The sequence below is a fragment of the Bison bison genome, unplaced genomic scaffold, assembly GCF_000754665.1.
Source record: "Bison bison bison isolate TAMUID 2011002044 unplaced genomic scaffold, Bison_UMD1.0 scf7180017847111, whole genome shotgun sequence".
NCBI classification, from domain to species: Eukaryota; Metazoa; Chordata; class Mammalia; order Artiodactyla; family Bovidae; genus Bison; species Bison bison.
Window position 1 is genome coordinate 63,681 of NW_011477684.1, and position 24,591 is coordinate 88,271.

The 24,591-nt window shown below is 39.7% G+C and overlaps 2 protein-coding genes across 2 annotated transcripts; both read left to right on the forward strand.

Annotated features, from left to right (window-relative positions):
- Positions 1-7,868: 7,868 nt before the first annotated feature.
- Positions 7,869-9,457, forward strand: LOC104990037 (olfactory receptor 51I2-like). Its single transcript, XM_010841917.1, is given in 2 exon segments — positions 7,869-8,707; positions 8,709-9,457. Coding segments are annotated over 2 exon segments (963 nt in total). The 5' UTR covers positions 7,869-8,215; the 3' UTR covers positions 9,180-9,457.
- Positions 9,458-20,920: 11,463 nt separating this feature from the next.
- Positions 20,921-22,284, forward strand: LOC104990044 (olfactory receptor 51I2-like). The gene is made up of 2 exons (XM_010841929.1): positions 20,921-21,741; positions 21,902-22,284. Exons 1-2 carry the CDS (start codon positions 20,995-20,997, stop codon positions 22,199-22,201), a joined length of 1,047 nt encoding a protein of 348 aa, XP_010840231.1. The 5' UTR covers positions 20,921-20,994; the 3' UTR covers positions 22,202-22,284.
- Positions 22,285-24,591: the final 2,307 nt, after the last annotated feature.

Consider the following 24,591-nt stretch of genomic DNA (forward strand, 5'->3'; position numbering starts at 1 on the left):
CACCTCATGCGAAGAGGTGACTCATTGGAAAAGACTCTGATGCTGGGAGGGATTGGGGGCAGGAGGACAAGGGGACGACAGAGGATGAGATGGCTGGATGGCATCACTGACTTGATGGACATGAGTCTGAGTGAACTCCGTGAGTTGGTGATGGACAGAGAGGCCTGGCGTGCTACGATTCATGGGGTCGCAAAGAGTCGGACACGACTGAGCGACTGATCTGATCTGATCAATTTGGGGGCTATATATTCGTAAGTCATACTGCTAGATGATAAAGTAGATCCATATTTAATTTTTTAAGGAACCCCCGTACTATTTTTCATACTGGCTCCAGGAGAGTACACTATCACCAACAATGTGCAAGGTTTCAATTGCTGCACATACTCACCAAGGCTTGTTGTCTTTTTTTTTAATGATAATTGTGAATGCTCATTTTGGTTTTGATTCATTTCTTTCTAATAATTAGCCAGGTTGAGAACCTTTTCATATCCTTATTTGTATATCTCTGGAGATGTATTTGTTCAATTTCTTTGCCCATTTTTTTCATCAGGCTCTGTCTTTTCTTTTCTTTTTTTTTTAGAATGGCAGGAGTCCCTTATGTATATTTTATATCAGTCCTTTATCAGGTATGTGGTTTGCAAATATTTTCTTATTTCCATAAGTTTTCTTTTCACTCTGTTGATTGTTTCTCCTTTTCCATGCATTAACTTTTTAGTTTGATGTACCCCCATGTGTCTAATTTTGCTTGTGTTGTTTGGGATTTTAGTTTCATGTTCATAAAGTCATTGCCAAGTTCAATTACATGAAGCTTTTCCCTAAGTTTTCTTCTAGGTGTTTTATACTTCCAGGTATTAGGTTCAAATAGTTAATCTATTTTCAGTTAATTTTTGCATGTGATGTGAGATCAGATCCAATTTTACTCTTTTGCATGCAGGCATCCAGTTTGCCCAATGCCACTTGTCAAAGAGACTGGTCCTTTCCCTATGGTCTATTTTTGGGATCCACATTAAAAATCGATTGACTCTATATGAGTGAGTTTGGATCTCCATTTTTTTATACCAGTACCATACTGTTTTGAATTGTAATACAATTTAGACTACAATACATAATCTTTAGATTTGTAATATATTTTGAAATCAGAAAGTATGTGATGCCTCCAGCTCTGTTCTTCTAGTTTAAGATTGCTTTGACCTTTGTGGGTCTTTTATGATTCCGTATGAAGTTTAAGATTGTTGCCATCTGTAAAAAATATCATTGAGATTTTTATATAAATTTCATTGCCTTTACAGATCACTGTGGGTAATAGGCACACTTTGACAATAATGAGTCTTCCAATCCATGAATACACAATGTAATTTTATTTATTTGTGGCCTTTTTAATGCTTTCTTCAGTTATTAACAGTTTTCCATGTACCAGTATTTCACCTCCTTGGTTAAGTTTATTCCTAAGCATTTTATTTTCTTTGATGCTACTGTAAAAGGGATTATTTTCAAAATTTCCATTTTGGATAGTTCATTTTTAGTGTTACAAAAACAAAAAGGATTTTTCTGTATTCTTTGTATCCTGCACTTTACTGAATTTGTTCTAATAGCTTTTTATGGAATTTGAGGGTTCCAAAGACATAAGATCATATTGTCAGCAAACAGAGAAAATTTTACTTCTTTTCCAATTTGAATCACTTTGTTTCTTTTTCTTATCTCACTGCTTTGGCCTGGACTTTTAGTACTATGTTGAATAGAATTGGAAAAAGTAAGTATGCTTCCCTTGTTCCTGATCCTTGTTTCTGAGAAAAATCTTTCAATTTTTCACTCTTAAGTATAAGGTTAGTTATGGGCTTGTCATACGTGTTCTTTATTATGCTCATATACATTCCTTACAAATCTAGAAATACCATATTCATTTCAGCATTATTCACAATAGCCAAGATATTGAAACAACCCAAATATTCATCAACAGATGAATGGATAAAGAAAATGTGGTATACACATAAAGTAGAATATTACTTACCCTTTAAAAAGAAGAGAATACTGCCATCTGCAACAAGGAAATATTTGGAGGTGATAGATATGCCTGTCACCTTAATTGTGATGAATGATTTTATGGATGAAAAGATAAGTCCAAATGAATCAAATTGTATACATTAAAGGAATTCAGTTTTTTGTACATCAGTTATACCTCAATAAAGCTATTATGCACACACATACACACACACAGATGCTTCTGCATGTTGGCTCTGGGGCCTCTTCATGCTTTCAGCATTGTTTTCACTCTATTAGAAGTAAAGGAAGCCCCTGGAGGTGGAACAAGATGGCAAGGACAATATCCTGGGTAGGAAGGCATGCTGCATCTCTAAAACACAGGTCCACAGACATGGATGAGCTCCCATGTCTACCCCTAGTCATCTCTCTGTGTCTGAGGCCATTTATTCCTCATCTGTCTTCCCAGGTTACTTGACCCATAGTTGCTATGGAACATGATGGGGCTTTCACAAAATCACAGGAAAAACGGAAACAGAAGTGAGTCTGCTTAACCTGCAAGAACAACCCTAGGAACCAAGGAGAGAGGGCAGAGAAAGAGACACAACTCACCCGAGTGTCCATAAGGCTCACTTGGAGGGACCAGGAAGTGTTCTGTGTGATTCCAGATAATAGATGTGATATCATTGGAAGGCACAGTGAAAAAAAGGTTGAAGTGCCAGTAGAATTTCCTACAAATGTAGTGGAATGGATGAACCCAGAAAGGATGATGATCCCAACACTCTCCTCCACAGAGGTGTGTCTGCTTCTCTCCACTCTCTCTTTGGTCCCTAGGGTTGTTCTTGCAGGTTAAGCAGATCCACTTTTGTGTCAGTTTTTCCTGTGATTTTGTGAAAGCCCCATCATGTTCCATAGTTTCAAAGTTGCTCAGATCCACAACTTTCCAACCAAACACATGTTTTGCATATTGTCCATTTCCCAGGGAGGACTAAGCAGAGACTATCCTCTGCGGTCTGTGGCCAGGATGTCCCTGGGGAGCAGCAACTCACTAAGGCACCCAGGCAGTGGTATAAAGTAGCATTTAAGTTGCAGAGTTTTTCTGGGCTCTTCAGAATGACGGGCAATAGAGAAGGCTGCAATGACAGGCAGGGTGAGTAACTTAGGTTAGAACCCTTTTTACACTATTAAGAAGGGTGGGGACCTGGTTAGTGAGTCTGAAATTCTCTATCTGTCAGCTGCTGTCATGTGGAGGAATAAGTGGGATGGAGGATGAGTAGATGCCAGAAGCAGGAAGAAAAGGATTCCAGGCCTTCATGAATGTTAGGTCTGCATCACCAAATAAGAGAGAGGAAGTGAAAAGGCTACTTTCCTGATGCACAGATATTGTCTAATTCAGATAATTATGCAGAAACTCAGACTCTGTGTCCAAGCAGATTAATACCTTTTTATTTCTCTAAGAAAAGCATCAATATAAGGCTATCTTTAAAATCCCACTCCAGAGAGCAGCCTGTGGGTGATCTGAATGTTTGCTTGGTTTCTACACTCTCACTATGAGACTGTTCTTTCCATCTTTCTGAGTAAGAAGAGCCTTTTAGAAAAGAACTTGGCTTAAATATTGCAAAATGACTACAACATAGTATTAGATAGCACCTCCATCATATCACACAATTAAAAGATTTCTTTCCTTCTCTCTTTTGTAAAAAAAAAGAAAACAGCTTGGCTTTGAGGTCATGTAAAGAGTGTATGTTGGATTCAGTCTTTTTCTTCTCAGCTGTTTGACTTTCCAAGATATACAGAGTCACAAGATAACACAATCCTAGAGTGCTAAAGTGGAAAGGATGGAATTCCTCAGGGAAAAGTTATAGTTGAAAATATCTTTGACCCTTTAGTGTGCTGGAGATGATAATAGAAGACCAAACCTGATCTGATTCCAGGTTAAAGTTATTTATTACAAAATTCTGAATGACATGGGAAGCAAGAAACATATCAATCCAACTTGGCTACTAAAATAGGCATTTTAGTAAAAGAACAGAGAGAAAAAAAGCCTTTCCTTTCTTTCAACACAAAGAATCTTCCCCAGTGTTCAGTACGGTTCATTTCAGTCACTTAGTTGTGTTGACTCTTTGTGACCCCATGGACTGCAGCACACCAGGCTCCCCTGTCCGTCACCAACTCCCGGAGTTTACTCAAACTCATGTCCATTGATGCCATCCAACCAACTCATCCTCTGTTGCCCCCTTCTCCTCCTGCCTTCAATCTTTCCCAGCATCAGAATAAGTGAAGCGAAGTAAAGTTCCTCAGTCATGTCCTACTTTTTGCAACCTTGTGGACTGTAGCCTACCAGGCTCCTCCGTCCATGGGATTCTCAGGGTCTTTTCAAATGAGTCAGTTCTTTGCATCAGGTGGCCAAAGTATTGGAGTTTCAGCTTCAGCATCAATCCTTCCAATGAATAGTTGGGACTGATTTCCTTTAGGATGGACTGGTTGGATCTCCTTGCTGTCCAAGGGACTCTCAAGAGTCTTCTCCAGCACCACAGTTCAAAAGTATCAATATTAGACTCCTCATAACAATGTAATATATATTAACAAAAGAAAGGTAGAAAAGGTCATTATCTGGATATAAAGGAGAAATTGGCTTGGTTGTATAAGATTTGCTCAAAATATGCCTTAGGTGGTATACTATAATTTTAACCCCTTAAGTTCTGAACTTCTTATAATGTTCAGCTTAAATTACCATTTGGATCCTGCTACTACAGCCAAGAGTAATAGATCACATAAATGCCTACAGTTGCATGGTACCTACATATCAACTATGGAAAAAGTCAAGTTCAAAGATAGGGATTTGAGAATAATTCAATAATAGATCAATTAATGCAGAATGAAAGAAAGAGAACTGTGACATTAATCCCATATAAAATTAATCCTGATTCCTTCAAATTAAATAAAGAGCTGACACATTCTATTTTGATTTATGCTACCAATGACAGAGTATTTCCTGGGTGGATCCTAAGTAAATCCAAATAAAATTGGATAATAATAAATATTAGCTGAAGAAACCACTGATCTTTATACAAAGTATATAGTTTAAGTTGTGAACCACCATGTTAAGGGTTGAGATAAGGGGAACTAGAAAATGAAATTAAGGTATTTTCATTCAATCATTCATTTTCTTGTTTATTAACTGATTATCCCTGAAAAAAAGAGGATAGAAATTTATGAAATCATCAAATTCAGAACAGTAAGATGGAATGAGAGTGAAGAAATATGTCTGGGATTAGTGAAAAGAAAAGCAGGAGCAAGGAGATAATTAGCACAACAAAAGGCAAATGGCTTTGTAGGAAGGACACACAAGGTAACAGTGAGAATTAAGATTTTTGGAGAAACAGGAAGGGGCTTCATTTGGAGAAACTTCCGTCTTATTAACATGGAACATCAGAAGAGAACAATCTCTTCTTGATAATTTGATCCTGCCAGCCCCACACTTAACAAACTTCCAGGATCTAGTACAGCCTACGGCCAATACAGGAGGTTTAAGACTGTTGAAAGCATATAAGCCAAATAGACCTGAATTTAAATTTGGTCTCTTTCCTGGCACAGGCTAGAAAAACTCTCTAAGCCTCTTCCTTCCAGTTTAATGTATTCATTTTCCTTTTTTTTTTCTTTTTTAGCGTGTACCACTTTTAAAGTCTTTATTAAATTTGTTGCAATATTGTTTCTGTTTTATGTATTGCTTCTTTGGCCACAAAGCATGTGGCATTTTCGCTCCCAAGCAGGGAGCATTCACCCTCTGTGGATGGTAAAGTCTTAAGGACTGGATCACCAACGAAGTCCCTATCAGATCAGATCAGATCAGTCGCTCAGTCATGTCTGACTCTTTGCGACCCCATGAATCACAGCACGCCAGGCCTCCCTGTCCATCACCAACTCCCGGAGTTCACTCAGACTCATGTCCATCAAGTCAGTGATGCCATCCAGCCATCTCATCCTCTGTTGTCCCCTTCTCCTCCTGCCCCCAATCCCTCCCAGCATCAGAGTCTTTTCCAACGAGTCAACTCTTCGCATGAGGTGGCCAAAGTACTGGAGTTTCAGCTTTAGCATCATTCCTTCTAAAGAAATCTCAGGGCTGATCTCCTTCAGAATGGACCAGTTGGATCTCCTTGCAGTCCAAGGGACTCTCAAGAGTCTTCGAAGTCCCTATAACTTTTATTATTTGTTAAAAAGATACAGTAACACTTACTTTATATCTTTTTTTTTTTTTTTGAGACAGAGAGATATTCACAAACAAGAATGTTGGGGGTCTAACATTTAGAACACAAGAGCTTCAATAAGTATTAAATTAGGAAGTTAATTTGCTCAGCATTGTTTTGTTGTTGTTGAGTCACTCAGTCATATTTAACTCTCTTGCAACCCCATGGATTGTAGACCACCAGGCTCTTCTGCCTGTGGGATATTCCAGGGAAGAATACTGGAGTAGGTTGCCATTTCCTTCTCCAGGAGATCTTCCCAACCCAGGGATCAAACCCGTGTCTCTTGCACATGTCCCCTACATTACAGGTGGATTCTTTACTGGTAAGCCACCAGCTCAAGATCAGATGCTAAAATTTTGTGACACTACTAGTACAGATTCCACTGAACCCTTAAAGAACCTAAATTTATGTCCCTGATTTATGTCTTCAGTTGGCTTCTGTGGAAATTCTAACTTGGAGAAGAGAACCGTAGGTCTTGTCCTCCTGCAGCTGTGGCCCTCCCAGCTTGGCCTGAGGTCAGTGATCAGAGATTACAGGGAGGACATTCAAGGACAAATCAAGTCTTCCAGATGAGTGTGCTAAGAGGCTAAACAAAAGGTTTAGCTGGTATTCTAAAAACTGCGGCAAATGTTCAATGAATGGAGTGTGCGAATGATTTCTGTTTAGCAACTTGTAACCTGGATTACAAAGGTACCCAATGACCCAGACAGATGTTGTCTGGGCAAGGCAGAGCTGGACCCCAAATTCCTAAATGTTCTCAGGGACCTGGTGAGAATCAAGTGTCTCTTCATTTACCAAAGTTTCTTGGTACTTAATATAATTTTCAGCCTAGGTATTTATCATTACTGGATCTTGAATAGAAGACAGTGTCCTAGGATTTGTACCCAGACACTTCAAACACAAGAAAATCTCAAGTTCTAATAGTTCAGGAAAACGCTGCAGTTTTCTCTTCCTTTGTTGGACTTCAGAATTTCTCTTTTCACTTTAGATAAAATATTTCACTTCTCTATCAGCAAAGTAATTATGACAGCACATGTGATAACTATGTAAAATCGGGCTTCCCTGATGGCTCAGTTGGTAAAGAATCCACCCACAATGCAGGAGACCCCTGTTTGATTCCTCAGTTGGGAAGATCCCCTGGAGAACGAACAGGCTACCCATCGCAGTATTCTTGGGCTTCCCTTTTGGCCAGCTGGTAAAGAAATCACCTGCAATGCGGGAGACCTGAGTTCAATCCCTGGGTTGGGAAGATCCCCTGAGGGAAAGGCTTAATCACTTAAAATATAATATCATTTAAAATATAACAAAATTCATTCTCAATTGAATAAGTATAACAAGGACACAGGGAGGAGGATGACAATGATCATGAGCATTTTCAATGTGCTGTACATATTAAAGAGTGCTGCTGCTGCTGCTAGGTCGCTTCAGTTGTGTCCGACTGTGTGACCCCATAGACAGCAGCCCACCAAGCTCCCCCGTCCTTGGGATTCTCCAGGCAAGAACACTGGAGTGGGTTGCCATTTCCTTCTCCAATACATGAAAGTGAAAAGTGAAAGTGAAGTCGCTCACCGTAGCCTGCTGGGCTCCTCCATCCATGGGATTTTCCAGGCAAGAGTACTGGAGTGGGTTGCCATTACCTTCTAACACACATCAATTTATTTAAAGAAAACATTGGATGGAAGGGTATAAATTGTATAAAATTTACATTTAGTATAAACTAAATCCGTTTCAGTCATTTATTTTCTGGTAACCATAGAAAATTTACACTATCTCCTGCATGCTGCATTTGTTTTGATGACACATTGGCTAATGTATGTACATTCCTAGAACAGTTATTAATATAAAGTAAAAGCTGAGACATGGAAAATAAATAGTGAAAATGACTACACAGCATAATTATCTGCCTATTGACAGGTGTTCGGTCAGTGTCTTTATGTCTGTCCAGATTGAAAAAGTCACAAATTTCTGGAGCCCTCATCTGGCCCCTAAGGATGTTCCCTTCCTGGTCCTTTGCCAACATCTCCTTCTTCCAGCCACATGCTTTCCTGATGATTGGCATCCCAGGCCTGGAGGCCATTCATGGCTGGATCTCCATTCCCTTCTTCTCCATGTACACCGCAGCCTTCACAGGAAACTGCCTGATCCTCTTGGCTGTGAGGAGGACTCCCAGCCTGCACAAGCCCATGTACTACTTCCTGTCCATGCTGGCCCTCACCGACGTGGGCCTCACCTTGGCCACAATGCCCACCACGCTGGCTGTGCTCTCGTTTGACCATCGGCTCATTGGCTTCGACACCTGTCTGGTCCAGATGTTCTTCCTCCACTTCTTCTCCGTGGTGGAGTCCTCGGTGCTCCTGGCCATGTCATTTGACCGCTTTGTGGCCATCTCCAACCCCCTGCGCTATGCCTCTGTTCTCACAAACAATGTCATCATCAGGATTGGGCTGGCCACTGTGGCCCGAGCCACTGTGTCCCTCTTCCCATTTGCCCTTCTTACTAAAGAGACTGAACTTTTGCCCTGGCAAGATCCTCCTGTCCCACTCATTCTGTTTCCATGCAGATGTCATGAAACGAGCCTGTGCTGACATTACTGTCAATATCATTTATGGGCTGTATGTGGTTCTGTCCACAGTGGGTTTTGACTCCTTGCTTATTGTGCTATCCTATGCTCTTATTCTTCATACAGTGATGAGTCTGGCCTCTCCCAGGGAGCGTATCCCGGCCCTCAACACTTGTGTTTCTCATATTTTAGCCGTTCTGGTTTTCTTCATCCCAGTCATAGGTGTGTCCATGATCCACCGTTTTGGGAGACACCTTCCCCCCATAGTACACGCCCTTGTTGCCTACGTGTACCTGGTGGTGCCCCCTGTGCTCAACCCCGTCATCTACAGTGTCAAGTCCAAGCCCATCAGGGAGGCCATGCTCAGGGTGCTGAGCGAGAAGAGGAAAGGCTGATGAGTCAAGAAATAACCTCAGAATCTGAGGGAAAACACAGTCAAACAGTTATAACCTATGTCCAGAAAGCCCATATACTGAGCCCTGACCCAGAGACATTATCAAGAGAATGACAAGCAAATGCATATCCTCAGACTCATGGGTGAAAAACAGTCCTGATTCTTTACTTCACTCATTAACCTCAGCTTTTTCATTCAGAGCTTACTTGTGCAAGACTCTGTAGTTGTTATAAGGAATAATATTAAATGAACCATAGGGAGTCTCTTCCCTCCATTGATGGATAGAAGCTCTAAATACACAATTACAGTAAGTATAATAAGACTGTGAGAGTTTCACATGAAGAGTTATAGGAATGTGGAAGAGGGTTTGCTCCCTTGCCAGGAGAAAATGAGAAAGGAGTTAAGGAAGGAGGCTAAAAGGTGAGTCAGTTGTCAGGAAGGCAAGGGCAGGTCATACATAATCACTGGAAAAGATTGTAAAAGTGAATAAACTGAGGCGTGGAGTTATCTGGTTGCTTGAGGAAAGGTGAGTGGTCAGATGTGGCTCAGCATAATGTGTGTGTTTGTGTGTGTGTGTGTGTCTGTGTGTGTGCTAGAGGCAACGAAAGTGTAGTAAAGCTCTTCAGAGCTATGGATCCAATGGACATTCCTTGCTCCAAAAGTGTACCTCCTTGCATGAAAATGGCCTTTCTCTGGCCTTTGACTGTCACCTGAGATTCTAATTTCAGAGGCTCTATATTTTAATTACACATCATTCACTTCTTCCTCATCTCTTAAAATTCCATGTCCCTGGGTTAGGAACACCTAACCAAAGTCATCACAAAGAGACCACTGAGGTAGGCACTTTCTGCATTGTCAGCTGCACTGGCAGAAAATCAAGGAGCAGGTAAATTTATGTAGGGTTTAGAGGCTTGCTTGGAAAATCCCATGGACGGAGGGGCCTGGTAGGCTGCAGTCCATGGGGTCACTAGGAGTCAGACACAACTGAGCGACTTCACTTTCACTTTTCACTTTCATGCATTGGAGAAGGAAATGGCAACCCACTCCAGTGTTCTTGCCTGGAGAATCCCAGGGACGGAGAGCCTGGTGGGCTGCCATCTATGGGGTCGCACAGAGTCGGATACGACTGAAGCGACTTAGCAGCAGCAGAGGTCTATGTTTTGACATATTCTCTTAAGATGCTACTGCACATATCATTTACATCCTGGTGTCCATTTTGGTGGGCATATATTCAGAAGTGATAGTTAGATGATATAGTAGCTCCATATTTAATTTTTTAAGGAAGCTCCATACTATTTTTTTAGTAGCTTCACCAGTTTACATTATCACCAATGATGCAGAAGGTTCCATATTCTCCACAACCTCAACAATGCTTGTTATCTTATTTTTTTAGTGATAGTTGTGAGGCGACATCTCTTTGTGGTTTTGATTTGCTTTTTCCTAAAAAATAGCAAGTTTAGTTGCTACTTGCTTTGCAAGTTGCTTTTTATATACCTATTAGTATTTCTTCAAAGAAATGGCTATTCAGTTCTTTTGCCCATTTTTTAATCAGGTTATATTTTTGTCCTTGAGTTATAGGAGTCCCTTATATATTGCTAATTTTAATCCTTTATCAGATATGTACTTTGCAAATATTTTCTCTTTTCCATGGATTGCCTTTTCACTCTGTTAATAGTGTTTCCTTTCCTGGGCAATAACTTTTTAGTTTGATGTATCCCCACTTGTCTAATTTTGCTTTTGTTGCTTGTGATTTTGGTTTCATTATTTCATAGGTCATTGCCAAGTCCAGTTACATGAAGGTTTCTCCCAAGTTTTTTTCTACTAGTTTTATAGTTTATTATGGTCAAATATTTAATACATTTTGAGTTAACTTTTGTATATGATGTGAGATCTGGTTAAATTTTATTCATTTGCATGAGGACATCCAATTTTCCCAACATCACTTGTCAAAGAGAATGTCCTTTCCTCATTGTATATTCTTGGGACTCTCATTAAAAAGTAGTTGAATATATACGGGTGAGTTTGAATTTCTATTGTACAAGACAGGTTTTATAGCAGTGAAAGTGAAAGTCATTCAGTCATGTCTGACTCTTTGTGAACCCAAGGACTACAGTTCATGGAATTATAGGCCATAATACTGGAGTAGGTAGTCTTTCCCTTCTCCAGGGGATCTTCCCAACCCAGGGATTGAACCCAGGTCTCCCACATTACATGCATATTCTTTACCAGCTAAGCCAGAAAGGAAGGTTATACCAGTACCACACTGTTTTAAATTGCTACAGATTTGTAATATATTTTGAAACCAGAAAGTATGTGATGCCTCCAGCTTTGTTCTTCTAATTCAAGTCTGCTTTGACTACTGGGGATCTTTTATGATTCCATATGAATTTTAGGACTTTTTTCTATTTCTGTAAAAGGTATCATTGAGATTTTTATATAACTTTCATTGACTTTGCAGATCATCTGGGGTAAAATGCACACTTTGACAATATTAACTGTTCCAATCCATGAACATAAAGTGTACTTTCATTTATTTGTTGTCTTCTTCAGTGATTTATAGTTTTCAGTGTACAAGTCTGTCACCTCTTTAGTTAAGTGTATTCCTAAGTATTTTATTTTCTTTGATTCTATTGTAAAACATATTATTTTTTCTTATTGTCCGTTTTGGATAATTGATTGTTAGTATAATAAAAACAAAACTGATTTTGTGTACTAATTTTGTACCCTGAAACTTTCTTGAATTTATTGCAAACTGTTTTCTTATAGAGCTTTGGGGATTTTGAATACATAAGATTGTGTAGCCTGCAAACAGAGATAATTTTATTTCTAATTTTCCAGTTGGAGCTCTTTATTTCCTTTCCTTAAGTCACTACTTTGGCTTGGATTTTAGTACTATATTGAATAGAAGTAGAAAAAATGAGCATACTTCCCTTGTTTCCAATTCTCATTCATGAGAAAAATGTTTCAGTTTTTACTATTGAGTATAATTTAAGTTATGGGCTTGTCATATATGTCCTATATTAAGTTGGGAATACATTGCTTACATATCTAGAACTCCCATATTTGTTTAAGCATTATTTACAATAGCCAAGATAGTGAAACAACCCAAGTGTCCATCAACAGATGAATGGATAAAGAAAATGTGGTATACACATAACGTGGATTATTACTTGGCCTTTAAAAAGAAAATCCAGCCATTTGCAACAAGGAAACATTTGGAGGTGATGGATGTCTGTCACCTTGATTGTAAGGAATGATTTTAAGGGTATATAGGTATGTTCAAATGGATCTAATTATATGTATTAAAGAAATTCAGTTTTCTGTACATTAATTATACCTCAATAAAGCTATAACACACATACATACACACACACACACACACAGATGCTTCTGCATGTTGGCTCTGGGGCCTCTTCATGCTTTCAGTATTGTTTTCACTCTATTAGAAGTAAAGGAAGCCCCTGGGGATGGAACAAGATGGCAAGCACAATGTTCTGGGTAGGATAGCATGCTGCATCTCTAAAACACAAGTCCAGAGACACAGATGAGCGCCCATGTCTTCCCACATTCGTCTCTCTGTGTCTTAAGCCATTTATTCCCCATCTGTACTCCCAGGTTACTTTATCCATAGTTGCTGTGAAACATGATGGTGCTTTCATAAAATCCCAGGAAAAACAGACACAGAGGTGGATCTGCTTAACCTGCAAGAACAACCCTAGGAACCAAGAAGAGAGTGCAGAGAAAGAAGCACAACTCACCTGAGTGTCTGTAAGGGTCACTGGAGAGACCAGGAAGTATTCTGTGTGACTCCACATACTAAAAGACATAGTTAAAAAAAAAAAAAGTTTGAAGTGCCAAGTAAAATCTCCTACAGATGTGGTAGCAGGGATGAGCCTAGAGAGCATGATTCTAGCCCTCTCCTTATCAGGTGCTCAATAATATAACTTTCCAAACAAAAATACATATTTTTCACATTTTCCATTGCCAAGGAAAGACTAAGCTGAGACTATCCTCTGTGGCCTATCGCTGGGATATCCCTGGGGAGCATCAGCTCAAGGCACCAAGTATAAAGTAGGGTCTTAGTTGCGAAGATTTTCTGGGCTCCTTCAGAATGAGGAACAGTAGAGAAGGCTGCAACAAAAAGCAGGGTGAGTACCTTGGGGCCCAGATACAACCCTTCATACACATGTTATTTAGTAGGAGGGGGGCCTGGTGAGAGAATCTGAGATGCCCTCTCGATCAGCTGCTTTCATGTGGAAGAGCCATTGAGATGGAGAATGAGCACATGTCAAGAGTAGGAAGGAAAGGAAGGAGGCTAGCCTTCCCATAAATGCCAGATCCTACACCCATACTCCTCCACACCCCCCTGCCAGTAGGGGAAAAGAAGTGAAAGAGACTTTTTCCTGCAGCATAGAGACTGTCTAATTCAGATAATTATGCAGAAACCCAGACTCTGTGTCCAAGCAGATTAGTACCTTTTTATTTCTCTAAGTAAGGTATCAATATAAAGGTATCTTAATATTCACCCCAGAGAGCATCCTGTGGGTGATCTGGATATTTGCTTGCTGTCTCAATTCTCTCTATGAGATTTGTCTTTCCCATGTTTTCTGAGTAAGGAAACTCTTAGAAGAGCACTTGGCTTAAATAATGCAAAATTGTTACACCATAGCATTAGATAGCACCTCTATGATGTCACATAATTATCATGTTTATTTCTCTCTGTTTCTGGTAGGAAAAAGAAAAGCACTTGACTTTTTTCGGCGGGAAGTATATAGTTGTTTTACAATATTGTGTTGGTTTCTACTGTGCAATGAAGTGAATCAGTTTTATGTTTGCCCTCGATTTTATACCTCCCACCCACACCCCCTCATTCAACTCGTCTGGGTCACCACAGAGCACTGAGCTGAGCTCCTTGTGCTGTACTGCAGATATACTCACCCCAAAGTCCACATATCCATACTCTATGTCTGGATTTCTATTCCTGCCCTGAAAATAGGTTCATCTGTACCATTTTTCTAGATTCCACATATATGCGTTACCATATGACATTTGTTTTTCACTTTCTTACTTCAGTCTGTATGACAACCTCTAGGTCCATCCACATATCTACAAATGACCCAGTTTCACTTCTTTTTATGACTGAGAAATATTCCATCATATGTATGCACCACATCTTCTTTATCCATTCATCTATCAATGGACATTTAGGTTGATTCCATGTCCTGGCTACTGTAAATAGTGCTGCAATGAATATTGGACTGCATGTGTCTTTTTGAATAATGGTTTTCTCTGGGTATATACCCAGTAGTGGTACTGCTGGGTCATAGGGTAGTTCTATTTTCAGTTTTTTAAGGAATATTCATACTGTTCTCCATAGTGGCTGTATTAACATACATTCTCATCAAGTGCTGGAGATTTCCCTTTTCTCCACATCCTATCTAGCATTTATTGTTTGCAGATGTTTTGAAGATGGCCATCTGACCAGTGTGAGGTGATGCTTCCCTATAGTTTTTATCTGAATTTCTCTAATAATTAGTGATGTTGAGCATCTTTTCATGTGTCTCTTGACCATCTGTATGCACTTGATTTTGAGTTCAAGTAAAGACTGAGTGAATTCACTTTCACTTTTCACTTTCATGCATTGGAGAAGGAAATGGCAACCCACTCCAGTGTTCTTGCCTGGAGAATCCCAGGGACGGGGGAGCCTGGTGGGCTACCATCTATGGGGTCGCACAGAGTCAGACATGACTGAAGCGACTTAGCAGCAGCAGCAGCAAAGAAAGTAAGGTGGATTCAACCTTTTGCTTCTAGGCTATTTGACTTTCCCAGACACACGGAGTCAGAAGATAACAGAATCCTAGAGTGCTAAAGTGGAAAGGATGGAATTCCTCAGGGGAGAGCTATAATTTAAAATATCTTTGACCTTTTAGTGTCCTGGAGATAATAATAGAAGACTAAATCTGGTCTGATTCCAGGTTAAAGTGATTTATTTTAAAATTCTGAACCACATGGGAAGCACAAAACATATCAATCCAACTCAGCTACTAAAATAGACATTTTAGTAAAATAAGAGTGGGAAAAAAAAGCCTTCCCTTTATTTTTTTAAACCACAGAGAATCTTTTCCAATATTATTTCCTCATACCACTAATATACACAAAAAGCAGGTAAAAAGGTCATTATCTGGATGTAAGGGAGAAATTGGCTTGGTTGTATAAGATTTGCTCATAATTTTTGACAATTTTCCTTAAGGGGTATACTATAATTTTAACCCCTTAAGCTCTAAACTTCTTGTAATGTTACAGCTTAAGTTACCATTTGGATTCTGCTACCACAGCCAAGAGTAAATAGATCACACAAATACCCACAGTTGCATGGGACCTACATATAAACTGTGGAAAAAAGCAAGTTCAAGACAAGGGATTTAAGAGTAATTCAATAATAGATGAATTAATGCAGGATGAAAGAAAGAGAACTGTGACATTAATCCCAGATAAAATTAATCCTCTGCTGCTGCTTCTGCTGCTAATTCGCTTCAGTCATGTCCAACTCTGTGTGACCCCACAGACAGCAGCCCACCAGGCTCCTCCGTCCCTGGGATTCTCCAGGCAAGAATACTGGAGTGGATTGCCATTTCCTTCTCCAATGCATGCATGCATGCTAAGTCACTTCAGTCGTGTCTGACTCTATATGACCCCATGGACAGCAGCCCACCAGGCTCCTCTGTCACAGGATTCTCTAGGCAAGAATACTGGAGTGGGTTGCCATTTCCTTCTCCAAAATTAACCCTCAGATTCCTTCAAATTAAATGGAGAGCTGACACATTCTATTTGGTTTGTGCTGCCAATGACAAAGAGTATCTCCTGGATTGATACTAAGCAAATCCAAATGAAATTAGTTAATAATAACAATTCCGTCTAGTCAAGGCTATGGTTTTTCCTGTGGTCATGTATGGATGTGAGAGTTGGACTGTGAAGAAGGCTGAGCGCCGAAGAATTGATGCTTTTGAACTGTGGTGTTTAAGAAGACTCTTGAGAGTCCCTTGGACTGCAAGGAGATCCAACCCGTCCATTCTGAAGCAGATCAGCCCTGGGATTTCTTTGGAAGGAATGATGCTAAAGCTGAAACTCCAGTACTTTGGCCATCTCATGCAAAGAGCTGACTCATTGGAAAAGACTCTGATGCTGGGAGAGGTTGGGGGCAGGAGGAGAAGGGGACGACAGAGGATGAGATGGTTGGATGGCATCACTGACTTGATGGACATGAGTCTGAGTGAACTCCGGGAGTTGGTGATGGACAGGGAGGCCTCGCATGCTGCGATTCATGGGGTCACGAAGAGTCGGACACGACTGAGCAACTGAACTGAACTGAACTGAATTGTATTAATCTGAAGAAACCACTGGTCTTTACTATATACAAAGTATATACCTTAAGTTGTGAACATACGGACCTTTGAGATGCTATGTTAATGGACTGAATGAAGAAGAACTGGGTAATAAAATTACTGTCTTCATTCAATTATTCATTTTCTTGTTCATTTATTGATTATCCCTGGGAAAAAAAAAGAGGATAGAAATTTATGAAATCATCAAAATCAGAACAGTGAGATGAACTAAGAGCTGAAGAAATATGCCTGGGATTAGTGAAGAGAAAAGCAAAACCAAGGAGATAATTAGCACAACAAAAGGCAAATGACTTTATAAGAAGGATCTAAAGGGTCACAACCTTTGCCCTGCTTAGAGCAAAGGCTAACAGAGTTTTGCCAAGAGAACACATTGGTCATAGCAAACACCCTCTTCCAACAACACAAGAGATGACTCTACACATGGACATTACCAGATGGTCAATACAGGAATCAGAATGATTATATGCTTTGCAGCCAAAGATGGAGAACCTCTATACAGTCAGCAAAAACAACACCAGGATCCTGAACTCAGATCATGGACTCATATGGCTCAGATCGTAAAACTCCTTATTGCAAAATTCAATCTTAAACTGAATAAAGTAGGGAAAACCACTAGACCATTTAAGTATGACCTAAATCAAATCACTTATGATTATACAGTGAAAGTGACAAATAGGTTCAAGGGATTAAATCTGATAGACAGAATGCCTGAAGAACTGTGGGCAGAGGCTCATGACACTCTACAGAAGGCAGTGATCAAGACCATCCCCAAGAAAAAGAAATGCAAAAAGGCAAAATGATTGTCTGAAGATGCCTTACTAATAGCTGAGAAAAGAAAAGATGTGAAAGGCAAAGGAGAAAAGGAAAGATACATCCATTTGAATGCAGAGTTCCAAGGAATAGCAAGGAGAAATAAGAAAGCCTTCCTCAGTAATCAGTGCAAAGAAATAGAGGAGAACAACAGAATGGGAAAGACTAGAGATCTCTTCAAAAAAATTAGAGAATACCAAGGGAACATTTCATGCAAAGATGGGCACTATAAAGGACAGAAATGGTATGGATCTAACAGAAGCAGAAGATATTAAGAAGAGGCAGCAAGAATACACAGAACTGTACAAAAAAGATCTTCACAACCCAGATAATTACAATGGTGTGATCACTCACCTAGAGCCAGACATCCTGGAATGCGAAGGCAAGTGGGCCTTCTGAAGCATCACTATGAACAAAGCTAGTGGAGGTGATGGAATTCCAGTTGAGCTATTTCAAATCCTAAAAGATGATGCTGTGAAAGTGCTGCACTCAATATGCCAGCAAATTTGGAAACTTCAGCAGTGGCCACAGGACTGGAAAAGGTCAGTTTTCAATCCAATCCCAAAGAAAAGCAATACCAGAGAATGTTCAAAGTACTGCACAATTGCATGCATCTCACACACTAGCAAAACAATGCTCAAAATTCTCCAAGCTAGGCTTCAACAGTATGTGAACCAAAAACTTTCAGATGTTCAATCTGGATTTAGAAAAGGCAAAGGAACTAAGGATCAAATTGCCAATATCCATTAGATCATAGAAAAAGCAAGAGATTTCCAGAAAAACATGTATTTCTATTTTATTGATTACCCCAAAGTCTTTAACTATGTGGATCACAACAAACTGTGGAAAATTCTGGAAGAGATAGGAATACCAGACCACCTGACCTGCTTCCTGAGAAATCTGTATGAAGGTCAGGAAGCAACAATTAGAACTGGACATGGAACAACAAACTAGTTTCAATAGGAAAGGAGTACGTCAAGGCTGTATATTGTCACCCTGTTTATTTAACTTATATGCAGAGTATATCATGCAAAATGCTGGCCTGGATGAAGCACAAGCTGGAATCAAGATTGCCAGGAGAAATATCAATAACCTCAGGTATGCAGATGACACTACACTTATGACAGACAGCAAAGAGGAACTAAAAAGCCTCTTGATGAAGGTGAAAGAGGAGAGTGAAAAAGCTGGCTTGAAACTCAACATTCAAAAAATTAAGATCCAGTCCCATCACTTCATGACAAATAGATGGGGAAACAATGGAAATAGTGACAGACTTTATTTTGGGAGGCTCCAAAATCACTGTAGATGGTGACTGCCGCCATGAAATTAAAAGATATGTGCTCCATAGAAGAAAAGCTTTGACAAACCTAGACTGCATATTAAAAAGCAGAGACATTGCTTTGCTGACAAAGGTCCATCAAGTCAAAGGTATGGTTTCTCCAGGAATCATATATGGATGTGAGAGTTGGACTATAAAGAAAGCTGAGCACTGAAGAATTGATGCTTTTGAACTATGGTGTTGAAGAAGACTTATTAGAGTCCCTTGGACCTCAAGGAAATCCAGTCAGTCTATCCTAAAGGAAATCAGTCCTGAATATTCATTGGAAGGACTGATGCTGAAGCTGAAGCTCCAATACTTTGGCCACCTGATGCAAAGAACTGACTCATTGGAAAAGACCCTGATGCTGGGAAAGATTGAAATTGGGAGGAAAAGGGGACGACAGAGGATAAGGTGGTTGGATGGCATCACTGACTTGGTGGACATGAGTTTGACCAAGCTCCGGGAATTTTTGATGGACAAGGAGGCCTGGTGTGTTGCAGTCAATGGGATCGCAAAGAGTCAAACACATCTTAGCGACTGAACTGAACTGAAATAGTCACAGAGAAATGGCAGAAGATTTTTGGATAAACAGGAAAGGGTTTCATTTCCAGAACCTCAATCTTATCTCCATGGAACATCAGCAGAGAACAAGCTTTTCTTGATAATCTGGTCCTGCCAGCCCCAAACTTAACAAATCTCCAGTATCTAGTACAGCCAATACAGGAGGTTTAAGATTGTTTAAAGTGTGTAAGCCAAATAGACCTGAATTTTAATTTGGATTCATTTCTGGCATAGCCTAGAGAAACTCTTTAAACCTCTCCCTCCAGTTTTATTTTTTATTATTATTGTCATTTTTATTATTTGTTTAAAATATACAGTAATACTTGCATCATTTTTTGAGACTGAGTGGTATTATTTACTAATATATGAGAGAATAGAACGTCTAATATCTGGAAGACAAAAGGTATCCAATAACTGTTAATAAAATGTATTTCCCCAAAAACAACCTAGAAGGGAGGGGTGAGGAGGGAGGTTAAAAGGGAGGGGATATATGTGTATACCTATGGCTGATTCATGTTGAGGTTTGACAGGAAACAACAAAATTCTGTAAATAAATTATCTGTCAATTAAAAAATAAATAAAAATTTAAAATAAAAAAGGCAAAATGCAATAAAATTTTTAAGATAAAAAAAAATTTTTTTAGTATAAAATGTTGTGTTAGTTTCAAACAAAAAGAAAAATTATTTCCCCAAAATCAGAAACTGACATTTCTAGGACAGATCCCACTGAATCCTCAATGAGCCTAAATTTACGTCTTTCATTCATATCTTTCTTTGGAAATTCTAACTTGAAGAAGAGAACCTTAGGTCTCGTCTTCCTGCAGCTGTGGCCCTCCCAGCTAGGGCTGAGATCAGTGCTGAGAGATTACAGGGAGGTCATTCTAGGACAAATCACACTTTTGATGAGTGTGCTAAGAGGCTGAACAAAAGATTTAGCTGGTATTCTAAACATTATGAGGAACGCTCAGTGAATGGAGAAAATGATGCCTACAAAGCAGTGTGTAGCCTGGATTGCAGGGGCATTTAAAAACCCAGGCAGATATTCTCTGGGCAAGGCAGAGACGGACCCCAGATATCTCAGTGTTCTCAGCGACCTGGTGAGAATCAAGTGTCTCTTCATTTACCAAAACTTTCCTAGTACATAACAGCCTAGGTATTAATCATTATGGGTCTTGATTAGAAGACAACATCCTAGGATTTGTACTCAGACCCTCCAAATACAAGAAGATCCCAAGTTCTAATAGTTTTAATGATTCAGGAAGAAGCTGCAGCTTTCTCTTCCTTTGTTGGACTTCAGAATTTCTCTTTTCACTTTAGATAAAATATTTCCTTTCTCTATCTATCAGCAAAGTAATTATGAGAGCACATGTGATAACTATGTGAATCTTTTAAAATTCTGAAAAAATCATGAGCATTTAAAATGTCTTTTATATATTCAAGAGGGCTAACACACATCACTTTATTTAAAGAAAACAGTGGAAGTAAGGGTGGAAATAGTATAAAATTTACATTTATTAAGAACTAAATCTTTAATCTATTTCAGTCATTTATTTTCTGATAATCATAGAGAAGTTATACTATCTCCTAAATGGTATATTTGTTTTCATGACATATAGGTTGTTGTATGTACATTCTTGGAACAGTTAATAATACAAAGTAAAAGCTGAGAAATGGAAAATAATTAATGAAAGAGCCTACATGGTATAAATAAATATCTTCCTAATGATAGGTGTATGGTCAATGTCTTTGTGTCTGCCCAGATTGAAAAAGTCACAAATTTCTGGAGACCTCAACTGCCTTCCCAAGATGCTTGCTTCCTGGTCCTTTGCCAACATCTTCTTCTTCCAGCCACCTGCTTTCCTGATGATTGGCATCACAGGCCTGGAGACCGTTCACGGCTGGATCTCCATCCTTTTCTCCTCCATGTACACTGTGGCCCTCACTGGAAACTGCCTGATCCTCTTGGCTGTGAGGAGGACCCCCAGCCTGCACCAGCCCATGTACTACTTCCTGTCCATGCTGGCCCTCACCGACATGGGCCTCACCTTGGCCACAATGCCCACCATGCTGGCTGTGCTCTGGTTTGACCATCGGCTCATCGGCTTCAATGCCTGTCTGATCCAATTATTGTTTCTCCACTCCTTATCCATGGTAGAGTCCTCAGTGCTCCTGGCCATGTCGTTTGACTGCTTTGTGGCCATCTCCAACCCCCTGCGCTATGCCTCTGTTCTCACAAACAATGTCATTATCAGGATTGGGCTGGCCATTATGGCTCACTCCACTGTGTCCCTCTTCCCAGGGCCCTTCTTACTAAAGAGACTGAACTTTTGCCCTGGCAAGATCCTCCTGTCCCACTCATTCTGTTTCCATGCAGATGTCATGAAACGAGCCTGTGCTGACATTACTGTCAATATCATTTATGGGCTGTATGTGGTTCTGTCCACAGTGGGTTTTGACTCCTTGCTTATTGTGCTGTCCTACACTTTCATTTTTCACTTTCATGCATTGGAGAAGGAAATGGCAGCCCACTCCAGTATTCTTGCCTGGAGAATCCCAGGGACAGAGGAGGCTAGTGGGCTGCCGTCTATGGGGTCACACAGAGTCGGACACGACTGAAGCAACTTAGCAGCAGCAGCAGCATACCCTTATTCTTCATATAGTGATGAGTCTGGCCTCTACCAGGGAGTGTATCTGGGCCCTCAACACTTGTGTTTCTCATATTTTAGCCGTTCTGGTTTTCTTCATCCCAGTCATAGGTGTGTCCATGATCCACCGTTTTGGGAGACACCTTCCCCCCATAGTACACACTCTTGTTGCCTATGTGTACCTGGTGGTGCCCCCTGTGCTCAACCCCATCATCTACAGTGTCAAGTCCAAGCCCATCAGGGAAGCCATGCTCAGGGTGCTGAGCAAGAAGAGCAAAGGCTGATGGAAACAAGAAATAGCCTCAGAATCTGAGGGAAAACACAGTCAAACAGTTATAACCTATGTCCAGAAAGCCCATTTTTCTGAGCCCTGACCCAGAAACATTATCAAGAGAATAACAAGCAAATCACCCACATACATATGGGTGAAACACAGTCCTGATTCTTTTTCAAGTCTTTGTGGCTTCACATTTAATTTATTTATTTATTTATTTGTTATTTTTTGCTGTGCTGCATCACTTGCAGGATCTTAGTTCCTCAGCCACGGATGAAACCTGGAGCTTCAGCAGTGAGAGTGCCAAGTCCTAACCACTGGACCACCAGGGACTTCCTCGGTTCTAATTGCTTACTCTACTCATTAAATTCAATTTTTTAATTTAGTGTTTATTTATGCTAGAATCTGTGGTTGTTATAAGAAATATTTAAATGAACCATATGTAGTCTCTTCCTTACTTTGAAAGATAGCAGCTTCTAAACACACAATTATAATAATGTGTAATAAGGCCATGAGAGGTTCAGACAAAGTGCTATAGGAGCCTAGAAGTGGACTTGCTGCCTTGACAGGAGGAAATGAGATAGGAATCAGGGAAGAAGGAGGCTGAAAGATAAGTAGGAGCTTGTCAGGCAGAAAATGTAGGCAATAGGAGGTCATACCTAATAAATGGAAAACAATATGAAAAAATGATAAAACTGAGGCATGGAGTTACCTGGTTGATGTGAAAAAGTGAGTGGTTAGATGTGGCTCAGCATAATGTGTTAGGTGTTGGAGGGAGAAGAACTGGAGACGAGCTAGAAATGACAGGCAGTGGTGAGACCTCTTTAACCTTTCAGATCTGATTGGACCATGTGGTCTTCATTCTTTATTTAAAAGTCAGCCTTAGAAAGGCTACTGCAATGTAAAAAGCTGTAGAGGCTTTACTGTGTATCACGAATTAAGAAGGTGAAAGCGGAGGAGAAAAAGAATGCAAGGAAAACATTTAAGAAGTTGTTTCAAGAGTATAGAAAAAAGAATGTAAACTAAAGCTAAGTCAATAATTTTTTTTAAATAGATGTAATTTTTTATTTAATTTCGTCTCCACATTTCTCTTCTCTGTCTTCTGAAAGTACCTGGAAGCAATGATACCAGCATCAGTGACCAAAACTAGTATCTATTTGCTTCTAAATACCATTCACCACTACATAAAACCTAGGATTCTTGGAGTAGTGGCTAATTCCAGGTATCCAGGTATGAAGCAGGGAGTACACAAAGTGAGACTGAATAGTTTATGTCTGAAGCAGTAAAAAGACACAAAGTCAATGGGAGCATTAAAAAAAAAAAACAGAAACTCATTCAAAAAGGCTACCACTTTTCAAATGTAGATCAATTAGAACATTAAAAATAATTACAACAGCAATTGACTATAGCAAATAGAATTCTTTAAGAAAAGTATGAGTCCCCAGTGATATTCAAAATGAAGAGGGAGAAAAGAAGAAAACTCTTTTTATAGAAGAAGGTCATGAAATAAATGCAAAAGTCTTGATTTATAAGATAACCTCTTTGCAGTTTATAATGTATTTTAAATAATCAACAAATGCTTAAAGGATGTTCATATACAATATTCACACAGTTTCAAAGTACATTGCACAACTTACTTACTAAATAAAAAAAGGATAGATCTGTTTCAACAATAAAGAGACTGGCAATAATACCTTAAGCAAATGATCAAATTTAGGTTAACCAATAAGATGTAATCTGACCTTATGTGCCTTCTGATATGAATAAGGACACAAAATCACATATGTAAAAGTCCTACCAAAAATGCTCAACCTGAATCTAACACTCAGGAATAACCAGGGAAACAATAAATATGGAAAGCACCACACACAGGCATACCTACACTAACACACACACACACACACACACACACACACACACACACAGACTAGTAGCCTGGGATAGTTTTCAAAACACGGTGTTATAAATGTTGTGTCAGGGACTTAATCTAAATTAAAAGAGACCAAAGGGGCATGAAAACCAAATGCTAGCATTAATTAGCCATTATTAGGACAATCATGGAATTCAAATATGTATTGTATATAGGTAATAGTATTCAGTACACTTCAGTTCCGTTGCTCAGTCATCTCTGACTCTTTGCAACCCCATGGACTGCAGCAGCACCCCAGGCCTCCCTGTCCATCACCAACTCCTGGACTTTAAACAAACTCATGTCCTTAGAGGTGGTGATGCCATCCAACCATCTCATCCTCTGTCGTCCCCTTCTCCTCTTTCCTTCAATCTTTCCCAGCATCACGGTCTTTTCAAATGAGTCAGTTCTTTGCATGAGGTGGCCAAAGTATTGGAGCTTCAACTTCAGCATCAGTCCTTCCAATGAATATTCAGTACTGATTTCCTTTA